This window comes from Sinocyclocheilus grahami, unplaced genomic scaffold (genome assembly GCF_001515645.1).
Source record: "Sinocyclocheilus grahami isolate Dianchi unplaced genomic scaffold, SAMN03320097.WGS_v1.1 scaffold25.1, whole genome shotgun sequence".
Taxonomy (NCBI): domain Eukaryota; kingdom Metazoa; phylum Chordata; class Actinopteri; order Cypriniformes; family Cyprinidae; genus Sinocyclocheilus; species Sinocyclocheilus grahami.
In genome coordinates, this window is record NW_015505204.1 from 4,317,334 (window position 1) to 4,339,196 (window position 21,863).

Sequence of the window (21,863 nt, forward strand, 5' to 3'; positions counted from 1 at the left end):
TCAATTTAACCTTCAGCGTACACTCTTAAAAATAAAGGTGCTTCACGATGCCATAGAAGAACCTTTTTGTCTAAATGGTTCCATAAAGAACCTTTAACATCTGAAGAACCTTTCTGTTTCACAAAAGGTTCTTTGTGGCGAAAGAAGGTTCTTCAGGTTATAAAAAGGTAAGAAAGAGATGGTTCTTTAAAGAACCTTTGACTGAATGGTTTCAACCTTTTGAAGCACCTTTATTTTTAAGACTGTAGGGTAAAAGAGAAGAACCTTGGTTTAAGTTAAGTTCAAAAAGGCTTTAATTTTAAAGACACTCCTATCTTATGGACTTAAACCCATGTTTTCTTTGCAGGTGTAATAAATCCTTCTCCCTCCCTCTGTGTTTATGTGTGTGTTAGTATGTCAGTGAACATACCTCTCACTGTGATGATGAGAAGCTAGGGAGGGACGCTCCAGGCATTTCCTCCTGTTTTTGTGTTTGTGAATGTCAGGATTTCTGCGAATTAGCAAAAGGTTAAGCAAAGTTTTAAATGCAGTGAGATTAGAATTGAAAATGAAATTGACTTTTAAGAAATTGTTTGAGTTTTATTTAATGTCAGAATACCTTTTAGTATAGTTCTAGTTTTTACTTTGCTTTACAAATGCAGTGTCTAAAAATCTGAGTTTGTCTAATCTACCCTCACACAAAAGTATTGTGGTAGTATCCCTTCAATTCCTGCACTCAATCCCCTAGAACTGCTGTCTAAAAAGTCATCTCTTGATTTTGAGACGCAGACACTGTGCCAACGATCTCTGAATGACCTTCTGCGTTCATCTATTTTCTAGTTTGAACTGAGAGCACAAGCTCCTCAGAGGAGCGCAAACAAACTCTCTCTATGTCTTCTTTCACACAAACACACACAACCTCGATAAAGAACCTAATCTTGAAATCTCCTCTGTCCCCTTAACGTTTTACCGCTTCCGTCCCATTTTCCCTCTTAAAAAGATGCCTAATCGTAATCATATGTCTGACGATGCCTTGTTTTCTACACCCCTCGGGCGCATACGCACGCGCGAGCTTCATAAATCGAGCTGAGGTGGTTTAACGCGGTTTCTGCGGCGGACTGAGGGATGAACTTCACTCTTCTGTAAAGGTCTTTAAAAAGAAAGAAAACTGATATGAATCCTCGTTACACCTACTTTTTTTGACTAGTTTAATTAGCATATTGTCTGCATCATGTTTTAGAATTGTTAAATATTCTTTATGGAATTAACTGTGGGAACGGATTCCTTCCTGGAAGGTTTTGGCTTGCAAAATGCTTCGTTTTGTGTATCTTTTCTTATTGATTTTCGCTCCAGGTAAGACGACTATTTCATTAATAGACGAGGTATTTACATGGTAAAAACCTTACCTTATGTTTAAACATGTGTCCATTAGCCATATTTTAGATAGTTTATAAAAACTATTTAATATAGTTTTTAAATAGTTTATGTTATGATTCATCTATATCATATCCGTTTTTTAAATGTATCATGGTAATCTTAAAATTTACTGTTGTGGGCCTGATCATAACATGTAGTTACTGAATGTTTATGCACCACAGAATTTACACACGTCAAAAGTACCATGGTACTGCTAGGCTACATTTTGTTGTTGTTGTTTTTGGACATGCACATTCATATTAGGCTACTATGCTATTATTGGAATAAAAGTAGCAACCATAGTGACATCCCTTACAAAAAATACTGTTAAAGTACAAAAGTACTGATACTTTAAAATGTAAAATGGTATTTGGTATATATATGGTAAATGATATATATATATAAAATGGCTACTTTTAAGGTAAAAATATGTAAAGTTTCTTAACTTATTGAAGGTGGTGATGATGATGTTTTCTCTGTAGGTAACACGCTGTTGAACTTGAATCAAGAGTGTGGAGGGAAAATTATTGGAGAGAGGAGCGGCTCAATTCGGTACTCTTTACACCCAAACAGCCTTTTATTTAACAGAATTACCAGTGACAACGCAGAAAAACTGTTGGATGTTATCTGCACTTGGATTATTGATGCTTATGAAAATCAGACTGTTTGGATAGAGGTCATTTCTGTTGGGAAAGGCGCTCGTGTTGGAATTAAATTTGGGAATGGGAATACACTGATCTATGAAAGAGAGGAGCGGGCACTATTCTCTGGCATTGGGAGAACCATCATTGAATGGAGCTTGAGAAGGACTGATGAAACATTTGCCACATTACATCTGAGTAAGTCAATTAAGTACCATGCTAATATCATATTCTTTCAAAAACATTATTTTTGACCAACCCCAAATCCTTAGTGTATGTGAAAAGTATAGGAACAATACCCAGTGAGAAGGTTGTTGTATGTTTGTACATTTCCCTTAGTGTTGGAATCTTTTTTATTATTGGAGAAATATATGCAATACAGATAGTCTTGGCAAAAATCAAAAGATCCTCCATATTTTCCTTATTCATACAAAGTTAAACAAAAAGGTTATCTTCCTTCTGCAGTTATTAAGTATAAATACATATGAAAATACATGAATGCAGTGTTCTTAGTTAGTGTTGGAATCTTGTGTCTTGAATAATCTCATAATTCCTGTTTCCATTCATCATTGTGTGTGTGTTTTTCTCAGGATGGAACACGTCAGAGGACAGTCACACTCTTGCTTTGATTCCTTACACCCACTCTGTTGCTGACCCGGTGTCTCCCTTTCCGAATGGCTCAAACGATGTAACTTACACTCCTAACATTTCAGTGAGCAGCAATGCAGCCCACAAAACACACACTCTCATGGGTGAGAGTATGCAGCAGGGCGGAGGTGTGTCTGACCTGGACGATAAGCGCAGACCTCTATTTCCGCAGGAAATCACCAACAATGGACAGGAAACGGCTGGAGCCTGGATCTCCGACCTCGCACTCGCTGGCACACATTCTTATTCTGATACACAGAGCAGCTCTGCCCTTGACACACACATGAACACGCATACAATGTTGTCTAATGAACCTTCTTTGATGCAGTCTTCTACTGAAATCCAATCACCATTGGTGTCTGTACAAACTACACCCAAACAGGCAACTGATGTGGCAAAAACAAGTGCACTTTTAACCACAAATGATGTTGCACACACTGAACTACATATAGGAAGTTCACAGCACACACATACACATTCATTTACCAAAATACAGCCCAAAACGACAAAAAGAGATAATCCAAGTTCAATGTTTCCAACTTCCAGCTTTATGACTGTAAGTCCGCATTATATTCAGCCATTCAACAAAACTTCTAAACACTTTCTTAGTGGCAGTTCTTACAAGTCTAAAGCAACCACGGTGACGCTTCCAAATAGAGATGGGTTTACAATATCAGAGAATGCTGGGAAGAGTCGATTTGATTCGATTTTTTGGAGTTCAAACACAATTACAGATGACAACCAACATATATCATCAGAGATGGACAGGACAGATCGCTCTCCAAGGTCAACTAATGCAGATAAAAACATTACTAATCAAAGAATCTATGATGATTCAGTACTCACTACTAGTACGCCTGCAACAGTATCAGAGTTTCCAGATGTTAATCAAACCCACACATTAGCGTTTTCTTTTAGCGACACGGCTGAATACTCCACGTCTCCGAATGAGCTGCCAATAAATGTTACCACTGAGAATGAGCCAACAACTTCAGGCGAGTTCATGCACTCTTCATATAACACACTTGAGACTCCAACTTTGATGTCTTTGGAAGCATCAACCACCCTCATCTCACACACCATCCAAAGTCAACACGATACAAGCACCCAAGGAACCAGCTCTGCATCTGCGTCAATCTCTTACCGGATGTCACACAACACTAACAAAATCAGTGCCTTCACCACTTTCCCAGATACCATCCTTCCAGACCTGACCCCTACTGAGAGTCCTAGTACCCCAAAAAGGGACAAGGATCTGTCACCATCTGAAAGTGATTGTCTCGGTCTTGCATGCACTTTATATTTAGTGTCCACAGTACAAGGCAAACAAGAAAGCCCCGTCACCAGCCCTCCATCAATCTCTTTGTCAAGTCCTCAGATTAGTCGTAATGTTACTTCTGACCTCATGGTTGAAGACAGCACTACAGTGAGATCTGAGAACCGCACTGATTTAGAAGAACTTGATGTGTCTCCATCACAAGTCCAAAATACCAACACAAAATCAAGTATGCATACTGAATTCCCTATATACACATTTACACCTCAGTATTCAACATCTTCTGAAAACACGAAGAGCAATGTGGGATTTTCCGATGTAACTGATATCAGTGAGAAGAGTAGTGGTCAAACAGTGAGTGATCCTACTCAGACTAGAACAACAATTTCGAAGACGACTCTTGGCTCATCTCTGTTTAACGACATTCATACTGGATCAACAGAAAACACTAATGGGCTTACCGCCCGCACTATTGCCACATTGAGTACTTCATCACTGGAAACCACGACTCCATACATCTCTCAGGTCAGTACAACTGTTCCAACAAGCACATCTGTTAGTACGACCACTCCACATTGGGAAACTAGTGAGACCTCTGTGGTTCACACACCTTCAATAACTAGCCCCCAGATGAATCCACATGCCACGTCCACAGAAACGACTTCGGTCCAGGTCCAGACTCACATTCCAGTGCGTAAACCCAGCACTGTCAGACTTCCCCAACATATGACCACAAGCTCTTATCTAATTAAAACAAAAGCACACACAGTATCTAAACAAGTAGTGACTCAAACATCTTGGATCCATTCTACTGCATCCAGCTTTGACAGGAAGTGGCTACATGGACGTCATTATTTTATAGTGAAGGACCAGCCAGCAATCATCAAGGGTGAGTAATGTATCTGTCACTTTTGCTGATTGAGACGCCTAATTTTTAACTTCTCCATATTCTTAGTATACATGAATCTTGTTTTTTTCCTGAAAAACATTTATTCTTTTGTTTTCAGAGAAAACATTTCAAGTACTCTTACAGATTGTTCTGGAAGGAGATTATGCCCCTAGTATGAGGTTGCTTGAGGTGAAACCATTTGAATTACTTTATATACACTACCATTCAAACCTTTGTACATGTGAATTTTTATGTTTTGAAAGAAGTCTTCTATGCTCACCAAGGCTGCGTTTATTTGATAAAAATAGTCAAAACAGTAATATTGTGAAATATTATTACAACTGTTTTCTGTTTGAATATATTTTAAAATGTAATTTATTCCTGTTATAGAAAGCTGAATTTTCAGCATCATTACTCTAGTCTTCAAAAATCATTCTAATATGTTGATTTGATGCTTAAGAAACTGCTTAACATTTTTGTGGAAAGCGTAATAAAAAAAATTTCAGGATTCCTTGAATAGAATAGAAAGTTATGTATGAAATATAAATATTTTATAACATTATAAATGTCTTTACTATCCCTTTTTGATCAGCTGATTGTGTCGTTGCTGAATATTAATTTATTTCCCAAAAAAAAATTGTTTTTGGAACCCAACTTTTGAATGTTAGTGTAGACACACTCATGTCAGCAGATGGTTGATGGTAATTTGATTACCATTGCTCTTCATCCACTCCTGTAGGTGGAGACATTTCTGTACAGCCTTTCTGGATTTCAGAATCAACATGTAACCTGGCACAGGTAAAAAGTTTTACTGACGTATATATTGTCAACTAGACATTGCTTTAATGCACATTTAATTCAGTGAGTACTTAGGAAGAACTTGTAATTGTAAATTACATTTTTTTTTTGTTCTGACTGATTGTCTAAAGTAAACTTTCAGTTTGGGACCCGTAGAGGATCATTATTAAACTGTGAAGGGTTCATGAAATTGTGATAGAAATGGTAATGCAAAATAAAAACAATAACATTCTTTTAAAACAGACAACATTATTATTATTATATAAAATGTATTATAATATTACTAAACATAAAAAATAACAAAAAAAAACAAATCTCAAAGAGTATTTCAGGTACAAAATTTAAGTCACAGTGGTTCAGCAGAGAAAAAGATTTTGAAAACCTGATCCTAAAGTATCTAAATAGTGGATGACTTGTGTTAAATAAGTAGATTTGATGGATTCTGTCATGTATATTTTCATCAGTGGCCCAGTTCTGCAAACACTAGTTCAGTTCCAAACAGTGGAAGCGCTCTCCTGGCTGGGAAGGGTGGAGTCTCTGTTACAAGAGGCGGGGTTAAACCCACTGCCAAAGAAAGGAATACTTGTGGGTGGAGTTAGAGTGAAGAATATTACTGTGGGAGGTGAGTGTTGAATAACGAGATTTTAACCACTTAGATATCTCTCGCTTTTATTTCTATCTTAACCACTCAGACCACCTATCATACCTTAATATGTTTTTTGTTTGTTTTCTTTCTTTGTTTCTTTCCAAGGGTTGCAGACAGATGTTTGTGAATGGTTGTTTGAATGTCCATCTGGGTTCCAGTGTGTTTCTTCAAAGGGCAATGCCACATGTACATCTGTGTGCCACTCTGAATACTGCAAACATCAGGGCATCTGTGTCCATCGCCTCGGGCAACAGCCTATCTGCCAGTAAGTTCCATGTACAGTTACATGCAGTGTAGTTTTGCATAGTCAGATTTTTTATTTGCAGCATACAATCTGATCTTAATCGCAACTTGTTCTGGTCCAGACCTGTGCATTTATATGTGCACACTGATTAACCCTGTAAAGCCTAACATATTAAATAATAGTCAGAAAAATATATCTATATTTTTTGAATGGAACAGTTTATTAAACCTTTAGATGAAATCTAAAAAAAAAACCTTTTTTGTTAAGTATCATATTTGATACATCAGGCTTTTATGGCTTATATAGTATAAAAGATTATGGAGTTCACACATGATTTTATTCAGAGGAACAAACTGAGCAAAAATTTGCAATTTGGTTCAGTTACTGAAATTCTCATGGCCAAAAAAATTAGATGTAATTCTGAAAGCTTGTAATGTCAATCAACAAGATCTTCATAATAATACATGAAATGCATATAAATATCATTTGTCACTCTATATCTCCCAATACATTGATGATTGAGAGACGTACAAATAAACGTTCCTTAAAAGCCTGTTGCATCATATTTGAAACATACATTTGAACATGATTTTTCTACAAGATGATGTTTAATCAAGTAACCTTAATTAGCATGAAATATTACTAACCATATAAAGAGTATTTTTGTTCTACTTTATAAGAATCAGTAAAGATTTCACAGTAAAAAAACACGATTTGAAGATGGTTTTACAATTATACCAAAAGGCCTTTTATTTGCTGAAAAAGCATAAATCAGATGACAGAAAGCATGTAGAATACTGTGTACAACAGGGAAGTTTCCATCATTTTGATAATCAAAAATTTGCATATCAAATATGATACAGCAGGCTTTATCGGGTTAAAATCCTGCTGACCAAACTCTCTTTTTCTGAAGGTGTCCTGTTGGGGAGGATTACTGGTTTATGGGCCAGCGCTGTGACCTCCGCATGACCCGGCCGCGTTTGGTGGGCGTGTGCTTTGGAGTACTGGTCGCTGTCGCAGCAATCATGGCTCTTCTGTCTTATCTCACAGTGCGCCGCTTTAAAACCATGATAATGCAAGCCAAAGTGGAACAAACACGCAGCAGGTATCACGTTTAATCATTTTATACACACACACTCCCATATACTCAGCTCTAGTAGCCTGGTTTTGTTATTGGAAATAGTTTGCAGGAAATCATTGGCCAGTTAAAACAAACCATGGGTTGTGATAGCGCCACAACAAAGGGGTCGAATGTGTGAATAATATTCCTTTGTCTTCTGTGTGTGGAAACAGTTATCGCAGATTTAATCACTTTGATGAGCTTTCGGCTCGTTTTTGGGGAAGGTCCTGGCCGGGCTCTGAGGACTCGTTGGATAACCCTGCCTTCACCCGCTCTGATGAATTACTACACATGAGAGCACTTGACCGTACCTGCTGTTACCATGATGACACTCTTTCTGTGGTATCCACATACCACGGTAGTGGAACACACCTCAACACCATATATCCTCACGGGTACCGTAAGATTAGCATATTATTGAATAAATCATGGTTTACCATTAATATCATGGTACATGAGTTTCAGTAGCATGGTACACTACTGTTTCAAAGTTTGGTGTGGGTAAGGTTTTTAATATTTTTGTAAGAAGTCTCTTATGCTCACAATGGCTGTATTTATTTGATTAAAAATACAGTAAAATGGTAATATTGTGAAATATGATTACAGTTTAAAATATCTGTTTTCTATCTCAATCGATTTTAAAATATTATTTATTCCTGTGATGCAATGCTGAATTTTCAGCATCATTACACCAGTCTTCAGTGTCACATGATCCTTCAGAAATCATTCTAACAATTTCTTATTAGTATTAGTGATGAAAATAGTTGTGCTGCTCAACAGTTTTTTCTTCTTCAGGATTCTTTGCTGAATAGAAAGTTCAAAAGAACAACATTTATTTGAAATAGAAATATTTTGTAACACTATAAATGTTTTGTAACACTAAAAGCTTACCCCAAATGTTGAATGGTAGTGTATAAAGCACCATAGTATTACCATAAGATGAGTAAGTTGTTCACATGATTTTTCCATGTATGTTTTGGCTTACAGTTCTCAGTATGGTTGGGATCTCAGCAACTGCAGCTTGGCGGATGGTGTAATGGATTCTGGGAAGGCTAGTGATCTGTCAGTCTGTAGCTGGCCAATCGAGCCGATTCAATGGACACCATTCCCTTTGCTGCAGCAGATCAACAGGAATACCACCACAGTAAGACTCGTACACTAAAGACTCTATATCTATATTGTTGTAATGGAATGACACATAACTGTTCTTCATATCCAGGTGAAAGCGTCCCGTCCACGCTCTTACTGTGAAGGCATGGAACTTGTAGATTTAGAGAAGAGCTGGACCGCTTAATGGAGAAACCCAACAAGCTCTGGTCAAGTGAAAGAATATTTAATCTGTTTCTGGAACACGATTGTTGTGCCAAACTTAATAAAAATGTATTTTAAATGAAAAAATACTTTTTTGGGATCTGCTTCCAGTGTACTCTATAAAATGTACACTACCATTCCAATGTTAGGTTTTAGGAAACTTTTTAGATAATTAATACTTTTATTCAGCAATGACACAATAAATTGATTAAAAGTAACAGTAAAGACTTTTATAATGTTATTAAAAGATTTCTATGTCAAATATATGTTGTTCTTTTAGACTTTAGTCATCAAAGAATCCGAGAAAAAAAAGTGTCAGTTTTCACTAAAATATTAAGCAGCTGCACAACTGTTTTTAACATTAATAATAAGAAATGAGAAATTAATAGAAAATGCTGTACTTATTCTGAAAATAGAACATATAGTTTTTCGTATTCTCCTGCTCTGCTTTCCAAAGATGTGACAACAAACCTGGTGTTAGCAAACTTGAACACGCCTAATAATTGAGGTAGCAAGACACCGTTTTCTGATTGCCTAACATGCAAATATAAAAGTTCAAGGTTCAGTCATAGTCATGCATGACCCAGACACTAATGCCACCATCCTGTTCTGCCCTCATTGAGTCTAAAATCAATCCACTTAACCCCATTGCTCCAGGCCATCTGTCCTATCAATTGTATTGTCTGTTAATTTGTATAAAAACTGTATGCTAACTTTCCCAATCCAACAGGGTACATAAAATGTACACTAAAAACCGAATGCTCTGAATGCTCACATTTGCGGGGTTCTCAGAAATCGCCATATTTGGGTAAACTTCTATAGTAGCAAATGGAAACTACAGCAAATGTTTTTTTTTGCATTCTCATTTGCTCCACTAGCGCAAAAAAAAAAAGTTCACATTAGTGTTTCTATGACTTTACAAAAGAGGGGAAACATATTAAGATCACATGAGAGATTGATTACGGTGGTCAGAAGAGTGAAATGCCAAATTTGCTGTCACTCCCACACACTAGTTTTCTGTAATTTAATGCCAAGTTCATAAAACACTTAGTATAGCTTTATAAATGTATATGACATTTTTAAAATGAAAATATAAAATGCTTTTCTAGATTTACGTTGTCAAAAACGGCATCAGTGAAAAGGGTCCAGTGTGTTTTCACCATAGATTGTATAAAAAATGGATGTAGTGTCCGTGACGTCACCCGTAGATTTCCGAAGAGCGTTTTTGAAGCTCAAAGTGGGCGGAGCCGGCCGTCGCCATCTTGGCAGCGTGTCACCGCGCGTCACTCCCAGATAATCGAAAATGGGCAAAGAGGCGGGAGCAGGTTGCTGAAGCCACGCCCACCTAGCTCGACGGTGGTGACAGCAGCGGCAATCCACCTGTCACTCAAGTGGCCACGCCCTTAATTATGCAGAACTTTAAGGCTTAATATGATTTAAACGGATGAGTTCTAAAAAAAATCCCCCCCTCACAGTTGTCATGAAGGGCAAAATTAGCTATATAGACCAAAATAATTTTTTGAACCAGGCTGTAAACGTTTTTTTCTGCTGTAAAGTTGGGCATTTTAACATGGGGATTCAATGGGATTGACTGCCTTTTGTAGGCAGCCTCTAGCGGCCAGTTGACGAATTACAGTTTAAGTCACTTCCTTGTTGGCTTCACGAGAGAGAACGGGAGTATTGCATCCGGAAAAGTTCCGAGGATAAAGGCAGCAGGTTCGCTTCTGCATAGAGACAGCAGAGGGCACAATAAACGGCACCATTTGTTTTTTTCAGAGTCAATCCACTTCATTTAGTCTTCATCAAGCTAAAAGCAAATAATATGCATATATTCAGTGAAGGAATTAGCTAATCTTCATGACCTTTCATATAGCATAATATAGCAGCATAGGTCCCTTTTTTTTTTACACCGGAGTTGTTCTTCTTGACGCAGTGCTACTTTGAGACATATATGAGGGCTCTTTTACAGCGTTTTGCACGGGTGAATTGTCATTCCCAGAATTTTGCGCATGCACTGGGCTTTTACTGGGATTTAGTGCGTTTAGTTTATAGTTCTGCGACAGCACGACTCCATTTTCAGGTTTGACTGAATTTTGTCCATGTGCATTTGCAAACGCAAAGCCTTTCTCGGTGCTCAACGAGTTCTGTATGTGCGAAAGCCCTCTTTCTGATTTCAACGAGTTCTGCATGGTGAACACGTGAGGATTTGCAAAGCTGTTATTAGCGATGACAGAGTTATGAAAATGTGCAAAACCACGGCCAGCGTTGAGGGTGTTGTGCGCGAGCGTGTGAGCAGCTGTTGGTGGAAGTCCGCGTCCCAGCGCGTAAAGTCCGAGGTCGTTCCCGTGACGGGCCGGAGACGGTTCGCGCGATCGGGAGTCTGAGGAGCGGTTTTGACCCTGCCTCCAGCGGTAGCGGGAACGGTAGCTGGTCGAGCGCCGATGCTGTAGGGAATGCGTGCTGGTTTGGAGCGTGCGATGCGAACGCGCTCTCAGCACACGGTGCGTATCGATGAACAGGTGCACGGTCAGGACGCCTACAGTCTCCGCTATGATGAAGGAAAGAGCGCCGCAGTAGAAGCTCCAGCCGTACCAGTGACTGCGCTTCGACTCGCTCTGGTTAGGGTCGCCAGCGTTGGATGAGATGTACACGATAATGCCAATGATGTTGCTGAGGCCTAAAAAAAAAAAAAGATACTGTCAACCTTCTTTTGCTCCAGCTCACTTATGTGTGTGTTTCTAACCTAATCATACATTGGGGGCAATTTGCTAAGAAATGTCCTTAGAAATTAGTTAAATGTCACTAGAAGTTATCATGCCTTCCTCGAAATAACTGGTGATCTTATGAAAACAATCTTACGTAAATTATGTAAGCAATGCATTTTTCCCACAAAAAAATATCATATTTTATTGCCTTCAATACTAATTTTCCAAAATCATGAAGTCGCTAAAGACACCCTTGGCATTGATTCTGTAGTTTTGTTTATGAAACGTTGCATTGTATGGAAGCCCATTTATGCCACATAAAAAGTCGAAATTATGAGATACTGAGCCATAATTATGAGATATAAAGTAGGTAATGTTGAGATGTAAATGTGAAGTCATAACTATGAAATGAAAAGGTTAAAATTCTAACAAAAAGTCATAATTATGATATAAAAAGTTTGTCAATTTTGCCTTTTCTTATCACAATTAGGACTTATTCTCCCATAATTGTGACTTTTTATCCTTAGTAGATCATAAATTTAACTTTCATACCAGAAGAAACATAAGTCATAATAATTGACTTAATATAATAATATTTATTATAGAAAAAGTATATTTGAGATACTACGTTATAATTCTAAGATAAAAAAAGTACAATAATTAATATTACAAAAAAAGTAATAGTTATTAAATAAAAGGACAAAAGTATGAGAACAAATTATGGGAAATTATGGGCATCTAGTCATAAACATGACATAAAGGTCAAAATAATGACAACAAGTTTGTATTATGACAAAAAGTCTTAATTATGAAGTAAAAGGACAACATTTTGTCATAACTGTGACTTTTTAAGTCCTAATTTCGGCTGTCTATATTAAGACTTTTATGTCATAACTGACTCTAACTGAAAATTGAGTGTTTACTGTTTTGCATTATTACACACTATTTTTCCTATTTAATACTGTAAAGCTGCTTTGACACAATCTGTATTGTTAAAAACGCTATATAAGTAAAAGTGACTTGACTTTTTATCATTATTGTTTGTCATAATCTCTTAGACGTTTTCTTATAATTTCCTCTTTTATGTCATAATTAAACTTTTTATCTCATATGTTTGTCTCTTTATGTCCTAAATTCACTTTTGTCATAATTATGATTTACCAAATCGTTTTTCTCATGTGGCAGAAATTGGCTTCCATATTACTGTCATGAGAATACCACATAAATTTGCTTACATTGCCACCTACTTGTCAAAAGCTAAAAAGTTACAAATAATACAAAATCTGCTTTGCTATGATCAAACAAATCTACTCAACATTACAAAGGGCTGCTATTTGGGTGCTTCACCCTGTGATTGCTGTTTGCAGATATATTTATAATTGATATATTTGAAAACATCTATGGTACATATAACCAGGTAAAAGTCTATATATGAGCATATGGACATACCAGCTGAGACAAAAAAGATGCCTGCGCTCAGGATGACATTGTGTCGGCTCTTGTAGAACTCACTGGCGGCTACACACACTCCACCAATGAACAGCAGTCCCACACTCAGTATAGGGAAAAGACTAGAGGCGCGCACAGCACCTGTCACACAAACACACACACACACACACACACACATTATAACTAATCTCTAATAGTGTTTTTCTCTAATCTATATACTTATTATTATTGTACTTATTATTTTATTTGAGCTCTTTTACAGGGTTCCTACATATTTTCCAATTCAAAATTCCATCATTTTCAAACCACTCTAAATTTTTCAGTCCATATTTTTACACAAATGGTTCATACAGCATTATATTTATATAATATTGTCATCTCTAAATATGATTATTTTCTCTTTTTTGCCATTGGTTTTCCTGAAGTAATAACATGCTACATGATGAGAAGAATCTGCAAGTATTCACCTGATGCATCAGTATGATTAACACAATAACACAAATATTTTTCCATACTGCTTTTTTTCCATATACGTATATTCACACTTGGAATTTACTCAAATCAAATTCACTACATTTCCACACTTTTCTAAAATCTTTAGGAAGGAACCTTGTTTTAACAGTAATTAAATTGGAAACTACAGAGTTTGCAAATGCTATTTTTATAGTAGGTTTTTATTGCATGTGTTTTACCTTTAACTGAATGTGAAACATTTGTAGATACTCACGCAGTAGATATTCCGCAGCATCTTGTTCATATTCTGCATCCTCTGGAAAATGATCAATGTTCTTACAAACCCCTTTAAATATTCCTGTAAGAAACACCAGACACTTTCACAATCACACATGCCTCGGTTAAAGGCTAATGCCATTTTCCACATGATTGGACTAATGCTATCAAATCATTAACAATATCAATATCCTCCAAACTAATTAGACATTCTCAAAACACACAGACTCTGTTTCTCTTTTATCTAAGCAACACATTTTCTATTTTGCTCAGTGTCATTCCACATATCAAATATCATGAGCCAAAGTAACTATTTAAAAGAGATTTAAAGCTAAATATAGAAGCTAAAATGTCAATTTAAACAGGGCTTCCGTGGCTTTCTTTTTTGTTGTTTGTAATTTAATACAAAATGGTCATTGCATGTGCATGTATGTGAGAGCGATGTAGATGCCACATACATGTACATGCATCTGCATTTTTAATTGCTGGATTTCTATATCTTTGTGTGTATAACTGATGTTTTAGAGAAAGTATGGTCTGTGCCAACCGTCTTTCATAACTGTCTACTCGTACCCTAAATATCTCTTGCATTCACACGCGTAAAGTGAACGCTGCCACATTGATGCCCTTTTAACAGAGTGAACGCTTCATTACACTTTCCATTAAAAGAATTGACGTTGAAGTGATATAGGTCAGAGAGTAGGAGAGGGTGTGGGTCGAAACTAGAGGAATGCGTATTGTGAGAGAAAGTCAAAATAATTCAATCAATAATCAGATAAATAAATCAACCCACAGGAAACAGGAAAGGGGTTTGATTTGGCTCCAACTTTTAAACATTTATAGTCGTCTGACACACAAGCTTTAGAAAAACGTAATGTGTGGTAAAATGACAGTGACGGTAAGGTCATTGTAAGATAGTACTATTATAGTGAATGTGTACTATGAGTAATTTATGGTACATGCAAAAAACAGTAAAACTACTGTACAATGAAACAATTGCAAGGTGATTTGAGTTTTTTTGTACACTGTAAAAATGGTAACTTGAAATTGTTATATTAAATTGCTATTTTTACCTGATTTAACCCATAAACAATAGTTGGCATAAATTAAGGTATTTCGGTTGATTAAGTGATGTTATGCTATTTTGAGTTGAATAAAATTAGCCTAGTTAATTATAAAATGTACAATTTTTTGGTGTAAGAGTATAAATATTTCAATTATTCGGTAACATTAAATCTCAAACAAATACTGTGTTAAGGTTTCAGAACCTTTCTGTCATTTAATTAATTCATTCGTTTAATGAATAGCAATTTACCATCAATTTATTGCAACACTTATACCACAGTTCTACTGCTACAACTTACTTGCAATCATAAAATAAAAATCATAACAAAATCATAGTTTGAGCTAAATATATAGGCTATTATAGTGTTATCAAGTCATCCACTTATACATGTAATAAAAAGCACTTTTTCACAGTTTTGAAGGGAAAAAAAAGTACCTTCCATGCAGCACTGTCTCCAGAGTCCCGAGTGCGTAAGTACCTCTTCGTTCTTTCGGTTGGTGTCATTGTCATTGACGCTTTTGGTCCTGCAGACTCCACGCGAGTACAGCCAGTAGTCGGTGCCCACCGCGATGGTCATCAGGCTGAAGGCTGCGAAAGCCCCCGCCGTGGTGAGGAGCATCTGCACTCCACGATTACACACCTTCATCCTGCACCCGGCTCTCTGGCATCAGTGTACACTTAGCACGGTTTATCCATATTTACGCGTGTTGATGAAGTCTTACATGTCTGCGACCGTGACAGTGACGTTTTCGAGAAGTTTTGGCACGCGTTCCTCATGCTGTGCGCTTTTACGCGTAAAGTGAGAGAGATCATTGGGGTTTATCTCCTTCATTAAGGTAAGCTAAATCCTCATTTTAACGCTCCAAACTTACCTTATACATTCAAAATCAACTCCCAAGAAAAACCTTTCCCCAAAATATATTACGGTGGTGTTAGGATTTCTCGATATTCCCTCGGGTAAAACCAGTATGCCCATGACTGGTCTGTGTGCATTCCCACATGAATCATAATGAGGTGGGTTTTGGTTGAGCCTCTCTGATTGTGGATGTAAAGCACCGCCTCTCACTTTGCGCTCGATAGTGTCGTGAACAGCACAGATAAACTTATGCAATAAAGGATCAGTACATTTTAAAGAAGAACATGCACAAACTAACACATTTATTTAGTTACCCTGCCATTTGCATTTGCTTATTTACAAACCGTAAAAATTAGGTGGCACTTTTAATTGCGTACTATGCATATATATATATTGACAGAAAACGTACGTTTATTAACACTTAACGTTTCTGAAATTACGCATATTAAAGTTTTTTATTAGATTGTAAAGTCTATAAAACGTATGCAATTATTGTGACAATATAAATGGCTAGACAAGTTGCTATGACATATTTTTACATTGTACAACATTAAATACTCAGTGTCAGGTTACAATATTCAGTGTTGGGAAGGTTACTTTGGAAATGTAATAATAGGTTACAGATTACAAGTTACCCTATCTGAAATGTAATAAGGAATGTAACTATTTCAATTACTGTATTAAAATAATGTAACTGTAACGTTGGAGGTGTGACAACAGAGTTGAGGATCCAAATGCAGCTTTATTAAGATCGTAGTCAGACAGGCAGGGTCAAACACCAGCAAAACAGTACCATCCAAGGCAAATCCAAAAGAGTAATCCAATAAACAGGCAATGGTCAGGGCAGGCAGCAAACAATCAAAACAAGGAAACAGTCCAAGATCAAAAACTCGAAGGCAAGGAAACTAGGAAACATTACAGGCTATCAATCATCAGCAGTGTAAACGTGTGTGTGTGTGTCATTCTTATAGTGCAGTGCTTCTCAAAGTCCAGACCCCGGTCCGGATCTGGACCCGGACCCGGAGGGAATTCAGTCCGGACCCGCCCCAATTTCATATTTCAAGAACACTAATTATTTCCTACTTTGGTTAAACTTGTAAATCATATGTTTAGTTTTTTAATGTCTTTTTGGAGATGGTCCGAAATGAAAGCGAAGGCGACATATTGAATCTTTTCCTTCATGACATTTGTTGTCATGACATCCAGTGAGCATATGACGTTTGACATAATCGGACGACATTTCACCGCTAATATGAATAATTTTTTATTTATTTATTTTTGTTATCACTTAGATTATTGCCATTTGACTTATAGCAGTGTCCAGTGTTTCCCATATATTGAGTTATTTGTGGCGGCCCATCACAAAATCAAAACTGACCGCCACAAATAGATTTTCCAAAAGGATTCTACTTCGTTGAATAAACTGAGCACTGCACGTTTCAAAATTAAAATGCAGCGCGTTTTTTTTTATATGAATGTATAATTGAAAAGAACCGACTGTCTTCAGAAAAGATTTGATGTCATTTTCATTTCGTCTATCCTACCGTTTTGTATTTGATTACAGCCGTAACCGGGGAAACCGCTATATCTCCTGCTCCAACAGCGCCTCCTGCTGGCAGAGAATGAATTTGCATTTGCAAGTCTGTGGGAAACGCTGGTGTCTGTCAGCAAACATAAACAAAATGCATGCTTCAGAACTGTTTTGAGAAGGTGCTTTGAGCCATGTATTATTACTATGAATTAGGCTACTACTACTACTACTATTACCATCTTATGCCCTGCAATAATCATTTACTCAAACTCGCTTTTATGAGATAAAGGAGGAAAAAACATATCGGCCAAACATATCGGCCAAAAAATCAGCATCATATATCGGCCATCGGCTGCCCTGATTTCTAAATATCGGCATCGGCCAGAGAAAAACCCTTATTGGTCGACCTCTATTACAGACACTTAAATTAATTGTTTTGCCGCTGTTGCACTTTATTTAAATTTATTTATTTTTTTGTTATGCATGTTACGTATGTTTATTAAAAACAAGCTTTGTAATAACCAATTGTTCCAGTCCGGACCTTTGACACTGATGAAAATTCAGATTTGGACCTTTGAATGTAGACTTTGAGAACCCCTGTTATAGTGTGTGACTGATGAGGTGATGAGAGACAGGTGACTGCAATTGGTGAGTCCTGATTAGTCCGGGCAAAGGATTATGGCAAATGTAGTCCGGGGTAAAGTGGCAAGAGTCTGGAATGGAGTGCCCTCTAGCGAAGCTCACGGGCACTCCAGCTAGAGATTAGTGACAGTAACTGGTTACATTTGATTACTTTTTGATGACTTTTCTACATTTCTAATGTTTTCAACTGTTAATAATTTTTAAACATGTAAACCAGGCAGGATTAACCTTACAGTAGTAGGCTACTCAACACTGATTACTGTCACATGCTAAATCAATTAAGATTATAATCATTTAATTTGAAAGCACAGCCACCACAAAATCAGACTTACTTTGAGATCATTCTTAGGTTAAACACAGATTTAAAACCATAACAAGGAATAGTTTAGTAGCTACGATACTGATTTTGAAATCAAATCTTTGCATATATGACAGGAAACACTGGCATCTAAACAATGGCTTGGAAAAGAACAGTTAATCTTCAAAAATAAAGCATATACATAAACCTAAATAGGAAATAAAACAGCAGTCAATGCAATTTATGAAAGAAATCAGCTAAATCTGTATGTGGAGGTGTGTGTGAAAAAAATTAATGTAACTCCCTTTGTAATCGTTAACATTTTCATTAGTAATTAATTTAATTACACATTTTTTTTCTCAGTAACTGTAACTGATTACAGATACATTCATTTTGTAGTTAATTATGTAATTCTGTTACATGTAACTAGTTACTTCCCAACACTGGTTACCCGCTATTGTAGTTTTAATGTGTGTGTAGAATGTAACATGACCGCTATATATATAAGACACTATAGACTCTCTATGGAACCTCATAACAAAAACTAACAAAAATTACAAACACACAGATTGGCATTTGAAAACTTCAGCTTTAATAATCCACATAGCATAAATAAATAACATGCAAAATATCTCTGCAATTACCAGCGATAGCCCTCCCCATAGCCAACCACTGCTGCTGTCTGGATGTTATGTCGATGTGTCGATGTTGACATGCATCTGTCTTGCATAGTATAAAACTTGTTTTGGGGGTTTGATTCTTGTACAGGAAGCCCTTTAAAGCCTTCATCATTAGAACATGATAGAAAAACTAAAATAATAACCTCCTACTAAACAGGGCCAGGGTTTATAATATTAAAATGTGCATGTTTGTTCGAGGTGTGACAATTACCTTGATTGCGTAAAGGCCACATCATTCATTTACAGTTACGCACATGCCGAAGAGATTTAGTTTAGGGCAGTAACACTAGTAAGGCTGTCAACTACACACTATGTTATCACTTTCTTATGTTTTATTTTTAGTTTTATAAAAGTCCAGTTAAAGCAACTGTATGTAGTTCTGTGTATTTTTGCGACTTTGGAGCTCCCTAGAGTTAAGTGAGTGAAATTCACTGTCGTAATTACATGTGCATTTGTTACTGCCATAAAGCAATCCACCCTTTTCGCGGAATTTCATACCCGTTCAGCAAACTTAGACTACATCATCCCAAAACACACGATTGAGCGGAAACAGAAGCCATTTGCATTATTAAAAGTCAGTGAACCATCAGAATGATTTTGAAACTGTATTTAAAAACATACAGTTGCTTTAAAATAACAGCTTTTCAATCTCTCTTTCCAGCTTTCACATCTTTGTAGTTCAGGCTACAGGTCTTCACAAACCTTTAACCCTCCATATACACTATACAATAAATATTATACAATATCTTTATACATTATCCCCACTTTTCCAGTTATCACCTTAGGAAAAGCAGATTATACTTATCACTGTTTACATGATCACACAATGTGTTTTCATTTGGAAGACTAGAATACTTATATTTCTATTTTATATATCTAATTACAAAATAAAACATATAAACAAATAGAAATGTTCACACACCATAACCCTAATAAGGATCTATGCTACAACAGATCCAACCATTACTGACACACTTAGTTAATAAGTTAACACCGAGTTAAAGAGCAAGGGCTCTACCAGGCATGCATAGGGTAGACTAAAACTCCTTGTGGAGTCTGTTTAACACAGACACATTGCACATAATGAGCTCCCCAAACACGGCAGATTCCCCCACAAAAATATATGGCACATTAGGGTTTCAGTCAAGACTGGTACAGTAGCTAATGTTAGTTTTTCAGCTCATACAGTATGAATCATATTCTCTGCAGCCAGTCATATGCATGAAACAACCCCTGATGCCAATTCAGTAAACAGCACTTACGCACTTTATCAAGGATTGCAACCGCATGCACTTGTCAGCTGTTCAAAAATTAATAATAAAAAAAAGGTGAAACTCAATGCTTTAAACACAGTAAAGGTTGAAAGTGCATTCTAACATTTTCCAGTCAGTATTTGTAATTCTTATATTGCACATCAAAAGAATGTATTGTAATACAATAGCACTTTTCTGTGCCCTTAAAGATATGTCTCCCCTAATTCATTATCCTTTTTTTTTTGTAAGCATATTTTAATTTCATGTTATTTGATGCTACAGGCACTGCTTTTTGCATTTTATTCTCTTTGTCATGCTTGCAGAATATTTCCTTCTCAAACGTTTTTTAACCCTAAAATGGGCATTATGCCAACTTTTCTTTAAAAATCCAATTCCACCACACAAGGGAAACTCATGCTTTGGTAAATAATTATGAAAATGGACACTAATTCATTCAGACATGAAAAATTGAAATTGAGACATAGAAGTCAAACAAGCTGATATTGTAAGATTAAAAAGTGAAACAAAATTGAAATTATGACTTTATGATTTTCATCTCATAAATATGACTTCTGTTATAATTACCCCCTTTATCTTATAAATATGACTATGTCATAAGGAAAATTCAACTGAAAAATCTCAAAAAGCAAAATCAATATGATGCTCTCACAGTTAAGCTCATTCATTGATTTAAGACTGTTTTAATATCAGATTTAAACTGATCAGCAATGAAGGCAAACAATCAACATATTTCTGGCACCACAAACGTCAACCGTTTTCTTGTAAAATGTTGATTTTCAAAGCTTTATCCATGTGCTTTTGAGTTGCATGTAAATTATAAATCAACCCTGTTGTCTTGTTTTTCCCTCAAGTTATCATGACACAAAGAATGAATTTTAAGAGCATTTCATGAACAGAAGCCATTATGCTGGGAGCAAACTAAAGGCCATATGGATGTCATTATTTTAAATATTTTGCTGTAATGCTGAGAATCTCAGACCAAGCTGACAGATATCAACCACTTAAACAGACATCTAGCAAGAAGTGCTTTAGGATATTTGCTTATCTATCACTCACTGATGCACGGGAACTTGACTTTGAATTGATACCAAAATGCTTTACTAATTTAGACCAGATTGTAACTTAAACGGTTCAAGGTTGCGTAAGGCCTAATTAGCTCTGGAAAAGGCCATTAGTGCTGCATGTTGTCAGGCTAATTCATTTGGAAACGAGGGGCTGCAGGAAAAAGCTGGCTGAATCAATGGAGAGAATGTGTAAAAGAAAGAGGTAGGATAATTCTCATGGAGATGAAAACACAAGACATTCTCATGGAGACTATGAATACACTCTTTTATAACCGTTCTCTCTCCTCTGGCGAATTCATTTCAGTTTCTGAGGCCTTGGTTGAGAGTATAATCCTGGTTTGGTTCTGTATGAACCTGCTGGGTTTGTGCCTTTTTAGGTGAAGAGAGAGCACAATTAAGATGGCACAGGGACAAAAGAATGCTTTCTGGGTAATAAGACCGTGTCCTGCTCTCACACCTGTATGGAGCAATCAACTGGAGTTTGGTGTTAAACTTGAATGACAAACTCAGGGTTAGTGTAGGAGAAGCCTTGGAATTCATTTTGGTCCAGATTCATAATGAAGAGTTTATCCGTTGGTGTCAGCTCAACCACCATCTTGGT

The 21,863-nt window shown here is 36.6% G+C and overlaps 2 protein-coding genes across 2 annotated transcripts; one reads left to right on the plus strand and one right to left on the minus strand.

Annotated features, from left to right (window-relative positions):
- Positions 1 to 1,075: 1,075 nt before the first annotated feature.
- Positions 1,076 to 9,087, plus strand: LOC107564509 (mucin-12). Its single transcript, XM_016249607.1, has 11 exons — positions 1,076 to 1,332; positions 1,878 to 2,234; positions 2,627 to 4,849; positions 4,968 to 5,038; positions 5,589 to 5,647; positions 6,112 to 6,269; positions 6,399 to 6,558; positions 7,451 to 7,642; positions 7,831 to 8,052; positions 8,645 to 8,801; positions 8,877 to 9,087. The coding sequence occupies exons 1-11, from the start codon at positions 1,290 to 1,292 to the stop codon at positions 8,949 to 8,951; spliced, it is 3,717 nt and encodes a 1,238-aa protein (XP_016105093.1). The 5' UTR covers positions 1,076 to 1,289; the 3' UTR covers positions 8,952 to 9,087.
- Positions 9,088 to 10,863: 1,776 nt separating this feature from the next.
- cacng3a (calcium channel, voltage-dependent, gamma subunit 3a) lies at positions 10,864 to 15,919 on the minus strand. The gene is made up of 4 exons (XM_016250813.1): positions 15,353 to 15,919; positions 13,850 to 13,933; positions 13,123 to 13,263; positions 10,864 to 11,645 (listed from the first exon to the last, which is right to left on the minus strand). The coding sequence occupies exons 1-4, from the start codon at positions 15,561 to 15,563 to the stop codon at positions 10,873 to 10,875; spliced, it is 1,209 nt and encodes a 402-aa protein (XP_016106299.1). The 5' UTR covers positions 15,564 to 15,919; the 3' UTR covers positions 10,864 to 10,872.
- Positions 15,920 to 21,863: the final 5,944 nt, after the last annotated feature.

Coding starts and splice junctions, on each gene's coding strand:
- LOC107564509 (XM_016249607.1), top strand. CDS start 1,290: ATGCTTCGTTTTGTGTATCTTTTCTTATTGATTTTCGCTCCAG. Junction 4,850..4,967: donor CCAGCCAGCAATCATCAAGG/GTGAGTAATGTA, acceptor TTTTGTTTTCAG/AGAAAACATTTCAAGTACTC. Junction 6,559..7,450: donor GGGCAACAGCCTATCTGCCA/GTAAGTTCCATG, acceptor CTTTTTCTGAAG/GTGTCCTGTTGGGGAGGATT.
- cacng3a (XM_016250813.1), bottom strand. CDS start 15,563: ATGAAGGTGTGTAATCGTGGAGTGCAGATGCTCCTCACCACGGCGGGG. Junction 13,934..15,352: donor GAGACAGTGCTGCATGGAAG/GTACTTTTTTTT, acceptor TGTTTCTTACAG/GAATATTTAAAGGGGTTTGT. Junction 13,264..13,849: donor TGCTGCGGAATATCTACTGC/GTGAGTATCTAC, acceptor TTTGTGTGACAG/GTGCTGTGCGCGCCTCTAGT.